The sequence below is a fragment of the Melospiza georgiana genome, chromosome 4, assembly GCF_028018845.1.
Source record: "Melospiza georgiana isolate bMelGeo1 chromosome 4, bMelGeo1.pri, whole genome shotgun sequence".
In the NCBI taxonomy this organism is placed as follows: domain Eukaryota; kingdom Metazoa; phylum Chordata; class Aves; order Passeriformes; family Passerellidae; genus Melospiza; species Melospiza georgiana.
In genome coordinates, this window is record NC_080433.1 from 57,159,570 (window position 1) to 57,181,521 (window position 21,952).

At 35.1% G+C, this 21,952-nt stretch overlaps 1 protein-coding gene across 1 annotated transcript in view; it reads right to left on the reverse strand.

Moving 5' to 3' along the window:
* The window catches only part of CTTNBP2 (cortactin binding protein 2), a 74,082-nt gene that overhangs the window by 26,139 nt on the left and 25,991 nt on the right, over positions 1-21,952 (reverse strand). Inside the window, exons 4-8 of the mRNA XM_058021910.1 lie at positions 15,971-17,621; positions 9,606-9,809; positions 4,062-4,161; positions 1,512-1,662; positions 211-465 (exon numbers count right to left, since the gene is read on the reverse strand). Of these exons, the coding sequence (XP_057877893.1) occupies positions 211-465; positions 1,512-1,662; positions 4,062-4,161; positions 9,606-9,809; positions 15,971-17,621 (2,361 nt within the window). The remainder of the gene's footprint in view (positions 1-210; positions 466-1,511; positions 1,663-4,061; positions 4,162-9,605; positions 9,810-15,970; positions 17,622-21,952) is intronic.

The window sequence follows — 21,952 nt, forward strand, 5'->3', positions numbered from 1 at the left end:
AGACATTTAAATACAATAATTCACTCCATCTGACACCTAGATTCTGGGACAAATTGTCCTCTGGAGGTCTATCTCTGTCGCTGTTAAATCAAGTTGGCCTATAAACCACATAATAGACTTAAACTTGACATCTAAGTTGTAATTCTTCAAAGATAAAAGTATTTATTTTGCCTAAATTCTAGTTTCTGTAACTTGTTCTCACAGACTAACCTTAAAGCCTTTTGATGCTGCTATATGGGCAGCAGTCCAACCCTCTTTGTCAGCATGGTTGATGAGATCTGCAGAAACAACAGGCTTTACTCTACTGCTATAGTCATCTTCTCTCTTCTCCAAATCAAAGTAGTCTGAATTAGGCTCTGCATCCATCAAACAGTTCCCATTGTTTGGCTCTCCATAGTACATAAGGAGCTTGAGACTTTCAACGTTACCAGAATCCACTGCTGCGTGAATTGGTGACCAGCCATCCTAAAAAAGAAGCCACAATAAAAAAGCACACTGCCACCAAACACACAGAAAATTGTTTGCAGACTTATATCAGCAAAGAATCTGAATGGAAGGCTCTGTCTGGAAATTAAGAAGACAAGCAAGAGTGACATAATAATCCTTTGGGAAAACAGAGTTGATAGTATGTGTTTTGGGTGGAAGAAAGGGAAGAAAACACAAAAGAAATAAAATTTTACACCTTTTTCCAAGGACAGTCCAACAGATAAAATCTTCAAAATTTTAAAAGAGTCTAACAGGGCTTACATACTGTTAGTAAACCGCTTCCTTCCTGTGCATCAAACAAGAATGATTCCAACTACCAATATTGCTTCATGTTGCATTAATCCATTTTTGAGTCAGTTTCACAGTGTTGACATCACAACTTTCTCTCATTCCAAGTCAAATATATTTACTTTCCAGTAGCAAAATAAATGAATGATAAAAGATTTAGTGTAATATTTACAGGAGGAGGAGAATGTTCTGTGAAGCTACTACTCTTTGTGCTGTATTTTGGAACAGTCTATAACCCACATTTATTGTCATAAGAACCTACTGACATCACAATCATAAAAAAACTTTAGGAAAGCACTTGAAAAAGGCAATTATGTAGGCAATTTTGAGACAGTCCTCCTTCCCTTCTCCTCTAGATTTGACTTTTTTTTGGCCGTATTCTGTCATTTGTGATATATAAGACTGTCTACAATACTGGCAAAAAAGTTTTGGGGTGTTGTTTCTTCAAGGACACCAATAAAGCATGCTAACATAAAAAGTGGAAGCATTTTACAAATCCAGTGCTGGAGAAAAGTTGCAGCAAATTGCCAATGGAATCTGAAATGTGCAAAATTGTATGAAAGTCACATCATTTAGGAGATTTTAGACAATCTACAGTTAAAAAAACCCAGAAACTATTATGAAAATAACAAAATACTAAATTCAAATTATATGGTTTATTTCAGATTTAAAGAAAAGTTTATATAAATATTTTAATGTCAATATTCAGTACTATACAAGGTACTGTTTTAACTTACACTGGTTTTTATTGTTCGATCCGCTCCACCTTCCAACAACATTTTAATACAATCGTTATTTCCATTTTTACAGGCCAGGTACAAAGGTGTCTGTCCTCTTTCAGCAGCATGGTTAATATCAGCCTGATACATAATTAATAATTCTGCACATCTACAGCAAACAATAAAGCAATAAAAGTGTCTCATGTTAGACATGCAACGCCTCTTTATAACTTAAGACATTTAAATGTTTTAAATAAATTATTAATTTTACAGATACAGATCTACCTGAGAGCAACCCATATACACAAGTATAAAGGATAATTTTGTACATAGGTATAAAAACAGACTACTTCAAACATGTAAATCTTAAACTTCTGTAGCTGCATTTAAAAATTGTGAATGTAAACCACTCAATTTCACAAGACTGCTAAAAACTTGATGACAGCTGCTTAAAAAAACCATTCAGCTGAGCAAAAAAAGAGACACATTTCTGACTACTGGTATTTAAAATAGAATTGGAAAGGGAAAAAATGAAATGAAGGACTAGGATTAGCTATACCAAAATGGACACTCATCTAGGGAAGTAACCTGGTGGGGCAGCAAACCAGCTTGGCAGTACCTACCATTCAGTAGGTACCTGAACAGAGGCTACTCTGCAAGGATGGCTTGGGTGTTTTGCTAGCAGCTGGGTTATGGAGGAGGGAAGATTAGACAGAGTGCTGCAGAGCAATTCACTTGCAGCTGGCATTCAAATCCAAACTCCTCTACTTCCTCACAGCCCTGTAGCAGTAGGTCCATTTTTTTCCCAGTTCTTGTGCCAGAATTGGTTACCTTTCCCTTCCCCAGCCTAGATTTTCAACAGCACTTAAGACCTTGCAAAAATCTTAATGCCAGTCAACTCACTCTGCAGTTCAAACTACTCTGCACTGTTAGCAAAGATAAGGTCCCAGCTTTCCAGCTCAATATTTATCAGTCCATAAAAATAGAAAGCATATCAACAATAAAGCCTCAAAGCAATTAGTGCAATGCCAAATAACTACTGATTAAGAGACCATACTGTAACAAAATATACTATGACAAAATATTTAAACCAATGTAAGGGATATATATAAGAATATAAGTAACTATGTACTAAAAAATCACAAGTATTTAAGAAATTTGGTTTTGATATGTTTTTATCCAGTCAGAAAATCAGTTAAGTTCAAGGTAAAATGCACAATTTTAGAGAAGAGTAAAACAGATAGCATTGATATGAATTACTTATCTATGTTTTCCAAAAATGCTCAACTGAACAAAAAAATAAAAAAAAAAACAAATAAAAACAATGGTCTTGCCTTAACAAACGTTAGGCATACATCCTAACCATACAGTCACAAAGTCATCTTAAAAAAGGCTCACAACAAGACACTTCCACACAGCAATTCAAGATCTGAGTTTTAAGTCTGCTAGGTTAGAAATATCTGGTTTGATACTCTACATTATATTTGGTGAATCTTGAAAACCTACATCGAATTTCCACCTCAAGTTCAGGGTCATCTTGGCCTGGATCACATGGGAAATGATTCTGGAAGTTTCTCCTAAAATTAGTTACTGGACCAGCCCCAAAAAACTCGATTTTTTTTCTGACTACATAACTAGGGTTAGAATAACAGTATTGTCTTGGCTCAGGATCAAGGTTAAGGAAGTTGTCACAGGGGACTGGTCATCAAGCCTATGACAGACACCTACTGTGCAACTGAGAGCTGTTTAGTGCTGTCACTAACCCCAAATTAGGAGACAGACAATACTGTTGCCCCAAATTCCACCTACTACAGATTTTTTTCTGTGCCTGAACTTTGAGGGGACCAACAAATCAAACAGCCTGAACCATTAGTAGTCTTTCTGACATTTCTGGCTAGCCCTGTCATTCCATGCTCAATTTTACAATTCAACTCATGTTCAGTATCTGAAAAAGTAAAATCAAAAAATGTGTTTAGGGATATCGTATTACATAAGTAAGTCTAAGATAAAAAGAATATGAAGTCTGCAATACCACAACACAGCTGATGATACATAGCAAAGTGTTGTGAGGGTAAGTCAGGGAAATAAACAACTTCCTATTTAAATGAAGTGTTAAGATATTTATTTTAGTGAGAGAATATGAATACAAAAAATTAAAGTTTTAAAAAACTTTGTTTTGTTGTGCAAGGTATTTGATTATACATCACTCAGTAGAAAACTCAGATGTTCATTTGCCTCTGAATATGATAGTTTTCTATGCCTGAAAAATCAGTGCAAAACTAATATCCTTCTTTCTTTGTTAACCCTATGCTATGGCTGGTGACTCAAAGAAAATTAAGAAATTCAGTGGTATGATGCCCAGTACCACATTGTAATTGCTAAGAATACATTCTTAGCAACCTTAAGAGCTGAAATTAGAAAGAAAACAAATAGAAAATATTAAAATCAGAATGGCATAAGAATATGAATTTAAGTAGATGCTTTTTTACATAAGAATGCAACAATAATGTAAAGATAATAAAAATTTGAGTAACAGCTGACACGCAAAATCTTAAAGGCTTCACTTACTTGACATGTCCCTGAGCAACTGCTGAACACAAGGGTGTAAAGCCATTTTTATCAGCAGCGTCAACTTGTGCTTCTGCAGCCAGCAGCAATCTCACACAATCTATAAATGGAGCAGAACCATGGAATGAGTCAACAAGATCAGCCTTAAAACTGTGAGAGGCTAAAGTCTGCTCAAGGGGCAACAATCAGCCAGTCTTTTGGACTGCACATCACACCTTAGGGGACTGAAATAAAAGCTCAAGTAGAAGTTTGCAGGAGAGAGATGAGAATGGCCTCCCATGGGCATCACCACCCTTCTGCAAAAAGGGCTTGGCTTGGGTTCTGCTGGGATTCAAATACATGCCCACTGCAGGCATCTCCCACAGTATTGGCTATTTTACCTCCCAAGTGGGGAATCTGACTTATCCAGGAGTCCCTAAGGGCATCACTGCCTACTGGCAGTAGTAACAAATATGACAGCCACAGGGGAGATGTTCACAAGCCACACAGACCTCAAGCAACACACTGACCAGTCTTATTTTAGGGCACTGACTCGTGATTGCAATGACAAATAAAATAAGCTGAAAAACTCAAACCTCCCAAAACCATTCCCATTCATATATTTCCAAAACCACATGCTAAAAATAGTACCAGCCTGATTCCATCATCCCTACAGCTAATTTAAGATAATTAATTACATAGTAATTAGACTGCTTTTCATCCACAAATTGGAATATCATTTGATGCAATTAACTTTGAAGAAAACAGTTGATCTGCTCCTCATTCTTGAAATTGGCTCCAGACCAAAATAAAACAAGTCTTTTGTAATTGAAACTACTACTTGGAAAATAAGCTCAGCTACAACACCAATTACAAACTCCTGACCTGATTTCCGAGCAAGCTTAATGCATGCTGTTCTGGCACTCAGTAAAATCCTGAAGCCAAATTTTGTTAGTGAAGTTTAACTCTAGATACCAGAACCAAACACATATAATAATATAATAACTTGGATATCAGAAAAATATATTAAGAACTACTTATAAATCTGACTAGTCTACACCATTTTTCAATGTATTTAATCCTGCTACAATTTTTTCAAATACTAATAAAGATGGTGTGTATTTGTTTGAAAAAATAATTTAAAATTAAGAAACAAGATTCTAAAACACTCTAAGTAATTATTTTGTAAAATAGGATTCTTTAATTTTGAAGTAAGTAATCAGATGTGAAATTATCTTTGGTGTAAAGTTGGTTGTAAAGTTGGTAACCCAGGACTTGATCTGTAATTTTTTTTTAAGTCATAAAGAAGCTCTCTGTTAACTAACTTACCAAGTCCTTCCAATTGTAAGATAGCATCACTTAAAATAAAATTATATTTTCATTCACTTTTTAAAAGAAGAATACTCTGCTAAGAATGACCTTTTTTTTCTTCTTTGCATTGTCAATCCTGGTCCTATATTAAATGATTAACTTGAAAGTACAGATTCCTGCTTGACCTCCTAAGATACTTCTAAAGTTTATGAGGGATGTTGAAAAAATTTTCATCTAGAAATTTCAAGTATTTGGCTAGAATACTCGGCTGTTTATTCATAAAGCATATGTTAGCCATGCAAAAGCCATGAACACACACAACAAGACTACCTGTCTAGAAAGGCATGGTTAATTCACACTTATTGACTGGTAGATCATTCAGGTGGTAGGTTATGTCTGTATAAATGCTGTTTCTGATGAAGCTTATCTCTGTGAAAATACTGCTTCTGAAAACAGCTTTTCATTCTTAGGGATAAGTGTGACCATGAGGAAACAGAGCTACTTGCATAAGGCAGAACATGTGAGCTAGTAAGCTCCACATGACCTGTTCTGGTGGCATATAAAGTAAAAGAGCAATTATCTCCAAGATGCCTGGGTCTTCTGGGTGGATTTTTTATTGGGATTTGGAGAAGGGTAATTTGGGTCAGACCAGGTTCATTCATCTGGTTCATTCTGGTCTGCCATAAAAGTAATAAGCAGTGGGGAGAAGTCGATGGAAGGCCAGGCACTAAACAGACATTGGTGTCACTAAGTTATAAGTTTTGGTCATAGCAAAAGCAAAACATGGAAGCAAATTAAGATAAACACCTGGAGACTTTACTGCTCTCCACCACAGCTGGGTAGTTAGTTCTTCCAGAGTGATGGCAAACATCATGCAGATACATCCGTGGCTTGACAAAGCTGACTCCATGTAGCTGTATGTCTCTGCACCTCACTCCTTTCTACTTCCCACACCATTCCAGTTTTTTTCTATCAATCAGGGTGCCACAGCCTCCAAATACTCAGGATAGAAGAGAATCAATTATACTGTAAATGCACATGATTAGCACATAGCTGAGTCCAAAGGATATTATTTTCTCCCCATCTCTCAGGTTCAGGAACTCTTACTGTTTCATTCTGTCCTTCTCCACCTCTTTGTGGTGGAGAATGGTCACAATTTGCAACACCATACAGCAGTGCAGATCTATTAGCTAAGAGAACTACTGCTATTAAGTGCACAGTAGACCTGAGGTGGTTCCTTCTTTGCTAATGGTAAAACCAAGGCAGTCTGACAAGACAACCTGCTCAGCTATCCCAGTCTAGTGGTTAAATCATGAAATTAACAGTTTCCTCATGTCCATTCAAATACAAAGAAATTGTGTATTTTTAGGGTGAATTTCTCTCTCTCAGACCTACAGAATTAGGGACACTGTGTGCTGGAAACAAAGCATCTGCTATTAACTTCATGTGCTGCAAAAACCCTCTGCTGCAGCTCTCAAAAGGCAACTGTTTCCAAACAGGAAAGCTACACATTTTGCAATTAGGATAGATTAGGACAGAATATTTCAGTGCTCTTTTTTTGTGTAACTCAATTTTTTCTACAGAATGGGCTGAAATCATTTAACAGCTGCTGCCACCATGCTGGTTACAATGTGCTCTACCACGCTCTAGTTATCTACACATCTCAAATACTGCATTTCTGCACTCAAAATGTGTAGGGAACATTCAGTTTCCACTCTTCTCAGAATCTCTGAAACATGGCTTTTCTGAAGGGAGGTACTCATGCTTGCTTTGTCAGTTTTAAAGTTACTCTTTTCTCCTCGTGAAATCTTCTCCAGGAGAAATAGGAACATCTGGTTAGTTGACTTACAAATCTCAAAATCCATTTAGTCAATAAATCCACTTTAAAAATATTCTCAATAAATTAAATCATGGTGTGATCACCCACCAGTGTAGGCTTGTGTTAAGTTTTATGGATAGACTGAACTGTTTTAAGAGTTTTTTCCAATCTAAGTGACTGTAAGATTCTATGGGGAAAAAATCCAAAACAACAGAAACTTACCATTGACAACACAACTCAATACATTGAAAAATTTGAACAATAAATTATTTTATCCTTAAAATCACAGCAGTATCATTTCTTTCCACCTGGCTAGTTAAGGAGAGGTATTAGAAAGGACTTTAAAAAGATTTATTTCTATACATCCATTCTTAAGCCTACATAAATTAGGTAAACTTAAAAGTCTCCACTTTGAATTGCTACATATATCCATTCATTTGAGAACAAACTACAAGTAATGAAAAAGGACTATATATATACATATATATAAATATATTATTATATAATAAAGTTAAATGCGAAAATTTTTCTCCAAAATTTTTATAGATCTATACCTTTCAACTTTCATATAATTTATTAAGGAGACATCAACACTGCTGTTGTGTGATTCCCTCATTCAGAGTTCATACACTCCATTTAGTGGCTGAAATGTGATTTGTACAACCAAGTATTTTTCACATCCTGTCAAGTATAAATAGAAGAGCAACACTATAACCTCTGTAATACAGTTTTTATCTCAAAAAATAAAACATATTAAACAATTACAGGGTGCATATGCATATGTTTCTTTTTATTATTGTGTTTGCACAATTCTATCAAGTGTCTTTCTTATTTGAAATTTTGACAATAAAAAAAGGAACCAAATTGCCCTTGCTGTCAGTAGGAGCTGCTCAGTAACCGAAAATCATTTGCTTTGATGCAACTTTAGAATAGAAGATAGAATAGAATAGAATAAAGAAGAATTGGGTCAATTATGATCTCCCACAAATATTAGCAAAGATAACTGCATGTAAGTCTGGAAGAATAGACCAAACATCCATTTAGTGAGGGGAGAATAATAATTCCACACAATATAATTAACTTGGATTCTTAATACTGCAGATAAGTTGAAAAAAGGAAAAAAACCACAAAGGGAAAAAAAGGTACTCTTTCACAATTTTAAAAGTTTTGGCAACAGGAAAGAAACTCAGGTGAAAAGTCCCAGAGGTTTCTACAAAAAAATTAAAAAAACCCCATAGCAGCTAGGAAGCAAAGACAAAATATATAATTTGGAACAAGATAAAAATTCTTGAACATGTGAGAAAAATGTACACTAGCTGCAGATTTTGTATCCTAACTTTAGTGTTGTTTTTAAAATATTTCAAAAGAATTATGAAATAGACTATGTACTATCTGGAACACTTGATCAGGGGTTTGTAATTGTGTCACTAATAAATATTTCATTAAATAAAATCACAAAGTACTCTTGAAAGCAGTGGCTTTACTGGGACTTTGGTCCATGTTCTCCTCTGAAATAAAATTCTGACTTTACTAAAAATTAATGGTATATTTGCCATTGGTATTACTGGACTTCATCTTTAGTGTCCAAAACAGCATAATGATACCACTTGCATTATAAGAATCTGGAGGTTTTTATGTAGGTAGAAAAAGCTATAGTAATGTACACTGGACTTTTAAAACAAACTGCTGTTTGAGAGCCTTTTGGTAAAGGTCTGAAAATTATTTCTACGAGTTTGTATCCATGAAGTTCATATCTGTTGGTAACACACCTGCTGCATTTCATAGATACATTCATAAAATATGAAGACAGATGGTTGAAAGGCTCAGAAATGCTTCTTCCTTAATACAGAGGAGGGTTGGGGTCATGAGGAAAGAAAAAAAAATATCTTTTAACTTTCTCAGGAGAGCCTAGGTAACAAATGAAGGCTATTTCATTTAGTTCAAAAATAAAAAACAGTTCATCTTATTTCCCAAGTAACCACACTATTCTGACACTATCTTCCATCATTTTCACTGCTGCTGCAGAAGATCAAAACCCTGATGACAACCTATTCTTCGCTGCTTACTCCCTGTAGAGGAAAGTTCTTTCTTTTAAGCTCCTATTGTCACAAAAGATCTTTAGTGTTTCACAGAATATGGGGTGATCATATCTGGTACCTTTTTATATGAAGGGATTGGAGAATTAGAATGGCTGTTCCTGCAGAATGCTACCAATTTTCTGTGTTTCAAATGCTTTCTGAGTTCCAAAGTTCTTCTCCAAGAAGCATTGCTTATATATATACTACAGCATGATTTTGGTCATATAATCTATATATCCCACTTTCAATTTCACATTTTTAAGAAGAATGCATTTGACTTAATTGAATATTACAAATTTATGAAGTAAGCTTTCACTAGTTTACATGGATGCCACACTAGATCTTGGTATCATTTACCTGTATGTCCATTCGTAGCAGCAGAATACAAGGCAGAATAGCCATCTTCACAAGAGTAATTAATGTCCAGTCCTTCTTCATTAAGCAGCATTGATAATAAAGTGACATTTCCCTGGGCAGCAGCTTGGTGAAGAAGGGTGGGCCTGCCACCCAGGGGGACAGGACCACCACTTGTTAACAAAGGGGTTAGGGAGGAAGACCAGCCTGTGAGTTAAAGCAACAGAAGTTAGAGACACATAAATAAGCCCTGCATTTTCTGTGTTCTTTTAAGTACTAAAAAGTATCTTCAAAATGACTGCATTTGTTAGTTCAGCGAAAGTTTTGTGATGGTGCTTTGCCTACACATTAGAAGGTATTCTGAAGAATAAAAACTGCATTGAGGGGTGACACTTGTTAATACAAATGAACAGGACCTCACGACAAAAGGTCAATGTGAAACTTGTGAATGGTAGTAGCATGTGGACGTCTCAAAAAATTTATATTATCAAGGCTAACAGAAGTTTTAGACAAGTTTTAATTCATTTGCAATATGCCAGGAAGATTTTTTAAAATATCTATAGAAAAGTTTTCAAAATGAAGTACTTATTTTCTTATGTAATTTTATCCTCCTTAGTGCAAACTTTAGTATTTATATATTTGGTATTTATATAACTCACATGTAGTTATAAAGATTAATTGCACTTATTGACTTCAGGTGCCTTTCAATAAGTTTGAAAAAACATGTAGAAATAATTTACACAAATAATACAGAAAAAAATATTTATTATTGAATTCTCCATTAAGGTACCGTTCCTTTTACTTTGTGATACTTAAACATTATAAAATGCTCCAGTAGGAATGAATAACAGGTTATACAAAATTTATGTATGAAAGCTTTCACTCCATTAACAAAGAGTATTCAATCCAAAACTCTGAAAGCTTAGGCATTGTGGTTAAATGTTCTGGTGACTACTTATCAGCTTTAGCAGGCACTTTGTTAAGAATATGAAGTTTGCTGCATAAGGCATGGAATATTTTATGCATCCTTCCTTGAGCAAAGACTGCAAGAGAAAATAGGAGAAATGCTGGTTTTTTTAATATATATTTTCATTATTACTTTTAGAAAATACACGAGGCTGAAATTTGATACAAAGCAAGCAATTTGATACATTTTTCAATGCCTGAGACTGAAGAAGAGTTGCAGGCCATTAGCTTCAGTTCCATTCAAGCTGGTAAGTGCTATCCAACATCTCGAACTAGAAAAAGTATGTGGTAGTAGCAGTGCCATGCTGGGATGGTCTGCTCCACATTTTGGAAAACAAAATGAAATACAGAACTTCCCAAGAGAATTCTACAGAAACAATGGATTGGGTACCTTGTAAAATCTCAATACATTTTAATTAACATCAAGACTTACACAAGAATTCATCATCTCTGTAATACCAATGAAGAACACATCATTTGATTCCAGTTAAAAAAAAAAAACCCAAAAAAATGCTTGGAGTATTTTCACATTTGTTTCTAAAGTAAGCTGAATTTGTCAATTTAAATTAAGTTTATACTTTCTCAATATTATTAGCTTATTATTAAACTTATTTTTTATATTCACTGTAAGAAGCCATCATTGCAGCTATAAAATTACCTTATAAATCCAAATTTAAACAAAAAATAAATTGTAAAATTAACTTCATACATCTTCTTATAATTTCAATTCTGAAGCTGCCTTCTGACTATTAATACTCTTAGTAATACCTATTTCTCCAATACTTTTAATCAGAGGGGTTTGAGGGTTTCTGAAGTTTATAAAAAAACCCCAAAAAGCAATATATAAAGTAAACTGTATGCTTTAAGTGGCAAATAATATATTATCTTCAACTTCCACCATTTGAGAACAGTTAACTCTTACAAAATTCCCCAAGGTCCAAAGAAAAACTTGTAGTATTCCTTTCCATTGTGAAACTGGTTTTATTTTTCCAGCCTTTTGTTATTCTTTGAAACTAACTATGCTGCAGCTGTTGCTATACATATATTTATGTTTTTAAAATAGTACTTCCATAGATTTTACTGTCTTCTTGTGGTAGTTAACTGATAGTGGATATTGTTAAGGTGGCACTACCATTACTGAAATTGTTTATCCAAGTAACACTGGAATTTTGGTAATATGAATAGTATTTTGAGTTTCCTTTCCTTTAAAAAAAATGCAATTTTGGATGTAGTTTATTTGCTTGTTTATTTGCTTGTTCTTGGGGCATCCTTAAGAGAAATGCCAAAATGAACGGAACTTTTCAATGTCACATCTTAATTTTCATTTCAGCTCCTTGAAAAGAAAAATATGTTGTTGTAATTCAGTGATGAAACTAATTATACTAGGTTAGTATTAAATGAAAACCTTCTACTGATAAAGATACAAAAATAAGTAATAAATCTAACTTTACATTCTATTATCAGAGTGAAGCAGTATAATAAAATTCAACTCATCCAGTAAAAATGCACCAACATTAAAAGATAACAATAAATAAGGGACACCATTACAAAAAGTTAGGAAATGTGAAGCATCTGTGAAAGCTTGTAGGGCATGCAGTGATGAAGGGCAGAGGGACAGACAAAAACAGCTTCTGGCATCAGCTTCAGAATGTGAGATGGTTAATTTCAGAGCCTAGCTCAGTCCTTCACCCCCCCGCCACACACACTTTTATCTTCAAAGCCAATTGTAAAGAGAGAATAAATCAATCATTATAGAAATGAGCAAAATAAAAAAATATATATTTCATTCAAGAGTGACACAGAAAGCACAAAAGTAAGAAGAAAGTGAAAGCAGAAATCCCAGGGATATGGTAATCCAAACGCCTACATTTGTTTCCATTTTGAAGTCTTACAGCCATTGAACTGCAGAAATCCAAACAGAGCAGAAGCATTCTGGCACTGATTCAAAGGCAGCTGAAGTTAATGAAAACACTGCCACAGTTTTTGAATCAGGCCATAAATGTTCATTGTAACGTCTCTATGTGCAGTCTGCTTAACATTAATGATGAAGGCCCATGTCTTTTCCTAGCAGGGATGAAAAGAGCAACGTGTGGTACAACAGCCACCTCTGAAAGGAGATACAGTCACATTGCTTTAGCAGAATGCCTTAGTGACAGGGATCAGAGCTCCCATTTAGAGTTTGCTCTGAATAGTTCCTTTTCTTAGAACCAAGACACTTCCTTACTGAAAATCAGGCTGTTGATATGTTCCTGTATCAATCTGAGCTCATTTAAACTCTATTAAAATTAATAAATATAATACTTTAGTGATTACATTATTATCAATTCTTCTGACTCCACAGTAAGAAGAAAGAAGCATGAATTTACTGACCTACAAAAAAGTATAAAAATGAAGGATTCTGTCAATGTCCTTTAATATGGTAAAATTTTTGTTGTTAAAAATATTAAAGAATTCTGATTGAAGCTCACTACTTACTATACAATAAAATTAACAGGATTTAACCATGTTCTTATTTAACTGAATGCAAAACTGAAATCCTAAACATTTTCTGAAAAAAAGCAAATAAAGCATATTAAAATCAACCAGATCATTAATAAAACTAACTGATTCTGTGCCTAGAGGATATACAAAGGCAGATATGGGAAGGAGGTTTCAGCAGTACTTGTAGTTTGTTAGATGTTTCTCACCTCAAAGAAAGTCAAAAAGGAGGCTGAAAAAGGGAATGACATTATCTTAACAAAACCAGTGTTATTAAATTTGGTTTATCCTTTTATTTCCATATATATTTATAAAATCTATTTTTTTCTTAGCATGTAATTTTGAAAGAAGTGTTTTCCATACTTGCATAATATCCATTGCTCTAAATTTAGTTAGTTCTGCAGTTTGCTAGAACACAATCTGGCCAAAACAGATTAAATTGCCTTAAAAACATAAAGAAAATGAGATTGAAGAATAAATGCAATAAAATATAAGCATTGTTTCGGGTAGAAGACAAACTCCTGAATATTTATGCGAATACTGCAGATCAAGTTATTAAGGTTCTTTGAGCCTGTATGTAGCCAGTAAAGGAGATACTAAAATAACATCTCTATATAAATAAAATAAAATTTTTAAAAATAGCATACAGCTAAGTAGAGTTTAAGCAATCTTTCTCAGAGAACTTTGGATCATGTTTCCCATCTGCAATTGCAAATATTTGTGAAAAACAGTGTCATTTACAAAGTACTAAGATGAAATGTTCAGAGCAAGGATTATAACGGAATTAAATCAACAAATATTTCCATGCCTCCTCAAAATAAGTGAAGGGAGTTAGAAAAAGCAAGAAACCTTAAAAATAAAAAAAAAATCTAACAATTTTTGACAAAAAGTCCTCTCTGTGAGAATTTTCTCTGAGAATGGTCACACATTTCATAAGAAACACAAATTAAGTATTTGGGGGCAGAGTCTGATAGAAAAGAATTACTGTTCACCTAAGAAAAAAGTTAATACCTCAAAGCACGAACTAAAGCAAAAAAAATACATGAAATTATGAAGATAAGCACTGGTAATTTCATTTTTAAGGTATGGAATTTATTCTTCTAAAGAATAATCAATAACTACCTTAAGTGATTACCAAATATCAGATAAATAATATAATACTAACTGTTACATGCACCTAATTAATGCTGATAGAATTTGTGGAATACAATCTCTTGCTTACAAAAAGTATTCACTTGGAAGCTGACTTTCCAGTAATTTGTTCTATGTTCATAAAATCTTAATTATTTTTTTAAAGAACTTGAAAATTCTGTTATGGAGCCTAATAGCACTTGAAGGCAAATTAAGTTTGGAAAATATTTGAAATACTGGAAGACTAATAATCTATCTGACATGGCAATCAGACTCAGCTTGGAATATGAATTTAACATGAAAATTCAGGACATCCATATGAAAAACAGCAAACTAATAGGCAGTCATCAAATCCCAATGTTGTTGACTGAGGAGCAGTAGACAAACAGAAGGATAAGATTTCTGAGCTCATACTTTTACGGCACAGTTCAGAAAGGAGAGAGGATTCTGACAGTACAGTGTGACAGCCAAATGTTAAAAGGATGCGTAGGTTACTCCTGATACGTGTAGGAAGTCTTCAATGAAGTGGAATGAGAATAAAAATTGCTTAATAATAGGAAACTTGGAATCTTCTCACACAATTTTGCCACACACAGTTTTTGGAGTGGCTTCCCCAGGACTGGTGCTTGAGTTCAACTCACTTATTAGCTGGTGGTGCAGCTACCAAGAGAAAGGGGTTGGTTATGTGTTGGAAGCAGATCAGCTGTGTAGGGCTTTATGCCCTACAGAAGATGATGCAGGGACTAGAGCTATGAGGGACTCCAGTACCATAACTGAACTAGCTGTTGGAAGTTTGAGACAATTCCAACATTCTTCAATGCTGATGTTCTTTTTTTTTCACTGCAGTGCAAGTCAAACTAAAGAGGAGCTTCTACCTAATGTTCTAGTGCTACTGATCCCAGCAGGGAAGTATGTTAATAAAAAGCTTTATAGGAGATCTACACACTGAAATGTAGATCAGTATTGTCTTTGTTCACTTTAATACCATCAGTAAGATTCCCTGAAGCTGGTGGCACATTAGACACACCAGTAAGTCCCACCAAAACACAAGATGAGTAGCAGATAGACACACTGACTCCAGACTTAAGATTATCAACAGTTAGATTTTAACTTGCTAACAGCATACTTGTGCCCAAATCTGTTGAAGTAAACCTGTGAGATGCCATGCATGAGTATTAACAAAGCCTACAACCAAAAAAAAGAACTATAGAAAAACAGAAATAAAATGAAACATGTTCTATAGGCATGCAGTGATATGTAGGAAAGTGCACTGTTATACAGGCAATTACATGTCTTAATGTGCAACCATCTACAGCTGTAGCAGAATACCACAGCCCCAGCTATCCCCTGTTCTTTAAAAGATTCACACAGAATAGAAATACATATTCCATAGAAGATCCCCTGAAGAGGCAATATTCAAAACATAATTTAAGACTGAGAAAGCATTTTGATGTCTAAAATACTAGCATTAACCAAAAAATAAATTTTAAAAAATTTAAAGGAATTTGTTTAATACACTCTAATCTGCAGCTCACTTACTCTAAACATTAAGCCTCTTTAAAAAAAGCCTTCTATATGGAGACTTCCTTGAGAAAGGAAACTTATTTGTAACATTACTGAATCAGCGAAAGAATTCCCATATCCCTGGAATATGGAAAAAATACAAACGAAAATTTTGGCTTTTGGAAAGTAAGAAAGATAAAGTTACAAGATAAATAAAGCAAATAAGACATACAAGAAAACCAAAACATTGTTTTTGAGGGAGACAGTTTGTAGCATATCAATCCCTTTACCTGATGCTGTTACCAGGAGGCTGTCTGAATCACATGGTCTACAGGATGAAGCACTAACAGGGTTTATGGAGGAGCTACAGGCAATGGTGGTGGGAATGACAAAGGAATTTTCTGAACATGCAGGTTGGTTCAGTCCAGGAAAGTGGGAAGGCCAGGCACCCACCTGAGATGAGGCTATGGCTGGTATGGCACAGCCTGCAGGTGCCACAGATAAATCTATAGCAGGTTTTGGTGGCAGCTGAGGTGAGGACTTAGAAATAATTTCCTCATTTATTACCCTGATTCCTTGTGGTGAACTTGAAAGAGGTGAGGTCGTGGTTTTGTTGTCAGTTTTTGCACTGGTATTTGGGGATCGATTACTATCCATTAAAACTTTAAGCTGTGGGTGTGGTGGTGAAGGAGCTTGTGAAAGCCCTGGTTTTTTAGGAGGAATAGGTGGAGGGTTTCCTCTGTCAATTCTTGATACACCTGGAGTCTTTAAAGTAATTTTACCAACCGGGGTGTAAGTGCCAACTTCCCCTGAATGTGATGTCCCTGGGCGCGATGGAGCACCGCTCTGAGGGCCGGTAAATCTGGAAAGAGCTTGGGTAACAGTGTTCCGAGCTGCCTGCTTGGCAACAAGGTTGTCACGACTAGTCGGGGATACATCCCTTGAGGGAGGGCTTTGGGTTGTGTTTCCATTTTGGTCTTGGTCATTATTATTTGCCTGAAATCTAAATCTAGCTGCTTGGACTCTTGGGTTTAGGCCTGGATGGCCAGCAGTGTTGGCAGATGGTGAATGCAGACTGTGTACAGATGAAGAGAGCGAGGAATTCTGAGCTGTGGCAGTTGGTGTGGTAGGGGTGCAAAGGGAATTACTATTTGAAAAAGGAGAAGTGCTACTTGATAAATCAGGGGATAAGCCTGTATTTGGTCCATTTTCTTCAATTCTGTTTTGATTCTGTGCAAGAACAGGAGCTGTGGGAGGGACAAGTTCACTAGATGAAGATTGCCTATCAATGACAGGCTTCACAAATGCTGCATTGGTACACACATTCATTTTTGTATTGCCAGACACTAGTGGGCTCACTGTAGAAGGCTTTATAGAGACAGTCAAAGGCAACTTCTTAGTGTTTTCTACACTACTGTCCATCATTACAGTCTCTGTTTGACAAGCAACAGTTCTTGAGCTTGGCGCTTCTGTTTCAACTGAAATAGAAACAAGACTCCTATCGTTACTCTTCTGAGAAAGATTGGCTTTACTTTCATTCTCCTTTTTTAATTGCTCAATCATTTTGATCATTTTATCTCTTTCTTCTCTGAGGTCACTGGTGTGTGTTTCCTCTTTGTGAAGTTTGGCACGCAACTGCTCTCTCTCTGTGTCAAACTCAGACAGCTGCTTTTCCATTTGAGCTTCCATTTGTGTACTTCTTTGTTTCTCAGCTGCAAGAAACTCCTCCAATTCAGTAGCCTTTTTCTTTTCCTCTTCAAATTTTGACATCACTTCTTCCAGTTTCTGGGTTTCTTCTACAATTCTGCCAGACAACTGCTTACACTCTTTCACTAGCATCAATACTACATGCTTATTTTTTCCACGTTCTTCTTCAAGGCGAGCAGATAGTTTTTTGTGCTCCAGCTCGAGATTCTGTAACTGAAATTTTTCCATTTCCAACTGTAAGAAGACAGAAAATAATTCTCACTAACAATTCTCATTTCATAATAACCTAGTATTAACCTGACACTGATATTTTAATCTTTGAGAGTATGACTAAAATGAACCCAGGAAGGTGATTTGTGGTATCTAACACAAGTGCATATAATCTTATACAAGCAAAAGAAAGAGAGCCGTATCAGAAGAGCAATTTAGAAACTAAGTAAACCCTTTTAATTTCCTCCATTGACAAGAGAGAGACTCTCCAAAGTCTTTAGTGCTTGTGATTCCTGAGTGATGGAACTACCTGTTCTCCAAAAAATTGTCAGAAGACATAACATAAAGCCATCTTAGTAAAGGAACCATACACAAGTAAGAGATGAGGTTTGCAAAAAATCTTTGAGGACAGAAATGACAGGTTTTATCTCTTCCTCCAAGTGAAGGAGATTAAGTCCATCATAAACATAACTGGTATCCTGTATCTTGTTTTAACATTTATAAATAAGACAACTTTTTGGCACAGGCAGACAGAAATATTTTCCTATACTTAATAATAGTAAAAAGTCTCATTGACATCAGTGATGTATAAGCTGCTATTAATAAAATGCAGATAACAGATAAGAATAATTTTTCCCCTTATTCATATAACCATTGCCTCTAATTCATTTTGTCTACTGTTTATGCTTTTATTCACAGACCCTCTTCTAGAAAAGCACTGCAAAAATATGGCAATACACCATTTTATAAAACACCTATGAGGAAGAAATCATTGTGGGAAATGATACCTACATTTGAAAGATCATCTTGGTTTCAAATACTTCAAAACCATTTTAGCAGCATAGGGGCTGCACTGGGGTTTTAGAGCTTAATCCCAGGGTGACACTCTGCACAATGCTCTTCACAAAACAACACCCACTCTTTCTTAAAAATGGTATCACAGACTTATAGAATGGTTTAGATTGGAAGGGGACCGGGGACCTTGAAGTTCCAACCACTCTGCCACAGGCAGGCACACCTTCCACTGGACCAGGCTGCTCAGAGCCCCAAAAATCAGTGCTAAACATGAAAAATGATGTATGGTATTATCAGTCTTTGCTAAACAAACTGTATCAGCAGTAATATCTCTTCAGTTCTGTTAATGGAAATACAGCTGCAAATTAAATTAAAAAATATTATAATGACACTGTATTTAGGAATGGTCCAAGCACAGCTTACAAATGAAAAAAAACCCTTATTTTTTCCTCGGTGATTTCACTGCATTTCAGTGGATACAGCATTTGCATGGTTCACTTGAATTTCAAAACAAGGAGAGCATCCAACCATTTTTTTTCTTTGTTAAAACAGGTACAAAGATCATGAGAAATGTATACAATTTCTAAAGCTTGGAGATGTATAAATATTAATAGTGAAAAAACTTTTTTTCAAACTTTCTATACTTTATTATTCTGCTATTTTATTTTCATATGAGCTTCTCATTCTATAAATTAAGTGTTGTGAAATTATATTACTTCCAAATAATTACAAACAGATTTTAATATTTAACTGCCATGAAATCAGCTTACCATACTATAATAATACCTGACTTGTAAGAATTGCATCTAAAGGACGACTCCTTAATAAAAATGTAAATCCTCCATTTGATTTCAATATACAAAAGCAGCATTATTTTCTCATTTTACATTGTCTCCTAAGTCTCTCTCTCCCTCCCTCTTGTTCTTTTGGCTGCATCATCTCAAATAGGAAAAGCCTCTGAATATTTACATGGTATTTTTCCCTTTAGATGACAGATTTGGAACTAGCTGCAATTATTTATGAGTTTACAAACTAAGTAGAACCTGATTTTTGCAAAATGTACTATATGCTTACACTGTATCATATCAGTAATATAAACATCTGGAAATGAGTTCAAGAAGGATTTGAAAAGGGGTGAAAAAGGATACTGGGAAAAAATATAGTGTCCCCCAAACAATTAACCAGCAAAGGCCCTTCAGAGGTGAGAGACAGCATACCTTGTAAGAAGATGTTGAGGAAGCTTGGCTTGCATAGTTTAGTGAAAAACAGACTGAGAGATACCCTAACAGCAACATCCTTTTGAAGGGCCCTTACAGTGATGACAAGAGTAAAATTCATCTTGGTAATGGCAGGTGGGGCTCCATAATAAAAAGTTACAGAAAAAAAAACTTGCCCTTTGAGAGGCTGTCTCAGAAAAAAGTTCTTCACAAGGACACCAGTGCAGAAAATATGCAGTATTGCCATTCCTGGGGGTTTTCATGACTAAGCAAGACAAATTTACAGATGACCAGATGTACTGATGATGATGATAATCTGCTTTAAGCACAAGGTTAGAATAAATTACACCAACAGGCCTTTTTCAACCCACACTTGCCTTTCTTTGAGCATGCATCCCAATACTAACTCCTCTGCAAACTCTCAACAAATCAAGAACTGTCATTTTGATGATCTGTTTTGTGTTCCCAGGAAAACTCAAAATTAATTTTCACAGCAGCTCCAAGAAAAGCATTCAAAGAGATGGAAGAGGATGGAGACTTAACACAAAGCAGATGACATCTGAGAGTGAGAAGTTTGTATATGGTAAGCCTTACAGTCCTTTGTGCACCTCCTTAATTTTTCTACACGCTGGTATATTTTTATGCCTTGGTTTTTGTGATCAAATGAAAATTTTATTCATAGAGTTCTTTTGAGGTGATTATATTCACAGATATCAAGTCCCCCCCAGAATAAGACTTCACTCTCAGTCTGTTTAAAGTTCAGTAACACCCAGAGAAAATAAACACAGCTGTACACAGACTTCATTATTTAGATTGGGACAGTGAACCAATTCCAAACACGAAGACAGAGGCATCACACATTTAGAGAAGGAGGAACCACTTTTGGAGGGAGGGGCAGCAGCTGGCTTGTATTTAGGTTACATTTGCCTAGGCTGGTTTTTTTCCTTGCACTGTCATGCTACCCTGATGAACATTTTTCGAAGTCCCTCAAAATTCCTTCATTACCCTCTTCAACAGAAGGATTTGAGATGAAGAACAGACAGAAAAATGTGGAATGGAGAGAAGGTAAAACACTGAATGAAATGTTTGTGAATGCATGGAGATGTCTGAGAGATACATCATCTATTTCCACAAACACAAGCAGTTTAAAAGTGTCTTGCATAAATAGCATTTCTAATGGAGATTAGAAGAGGAAGGTGTACTTCAGTAGACAGTCATGCACACAGCTGCTCAACACCATGTAGTTTGTTTTCAAATCCTTAAAATTAAGATTTAAAGAAAAAAAAAGCTGATGTATTCCTCTAGAAGTCAAAAGTATCCTTTCCTGTACAAACAGACGTACAGATAGAGACTTTGGTAAAAAAAAAAAGACAAAAAGGGACAAAATTTGAATTTACATATTAATATACTGATATATTCTTAATATGTGAGCCCATCTTAGGTGCATGTATCTGTCCCTATAATAAAAGCCACAGATAAATGAAGAATTTAGGTACAAGAAGAGACTTGTGGCCGTGCACTGAAACAAGAAACTAATTCCACTGTCCTGGCAGATGCATCAGGGCTTCTCCCAATATCCTTTCTCAGTCAGAAAAAGTAAGCTTTCTTGCCCTTTCCGATTTTTATATTTACTGAAAAAGCTTAAGAGAAAAAAAAATTAATACTTTAGAGTTCTTTGAAACAAGTGTGAGGTACATATAATAGTTCATTCCACATTTAACTGTTTGAAGACTGACATACCATACTGATATCCTTTTTTATATAATCTGTTTTCCTGAAGTCTTAACAGAGAAATGATGCTTAAACTAAACAAAAAACAGAGCTAAAGTAACAACAAAATGCTTGCTGGTTTAATTTAAGCAACTTCCAGCACTTTCACATGTTTTTTCCCAAACAGCAATCGTTACAAACATCAATTTTATGTCAATTGTCTTAGCCTGTTTGCTGTTTGGAGTTTTTAAGTCAATGTAAAACTGTCACCAAAAACCTGTATCACAGCAGTAGACATTCTATCCATCTTATATAAAGATGACTAAATACACAGAGAACATTTTTTTTCTGTTTATTCAAAAATACTTTGTGTAATTAGTACTTTACACAAGTGTTTCATCTCTTTCCTCTTAGAAACCCCTCCCCAACATATTCATATTTAGCTATGTTTAAGAAATGTATGGCTTACATACTGAAATACATGCCACCAACCAATCATTCACTTTCAAAATGACACTGTTTTATCTTCAATCTGGCACTTTTTTCGGTAATGTAATTGCTCCAAAATTATTTTCTTTTTACAGTAAATGTTAATATGCAAAAAAGTATTTTTAGAGGCATAAAACATTTTTA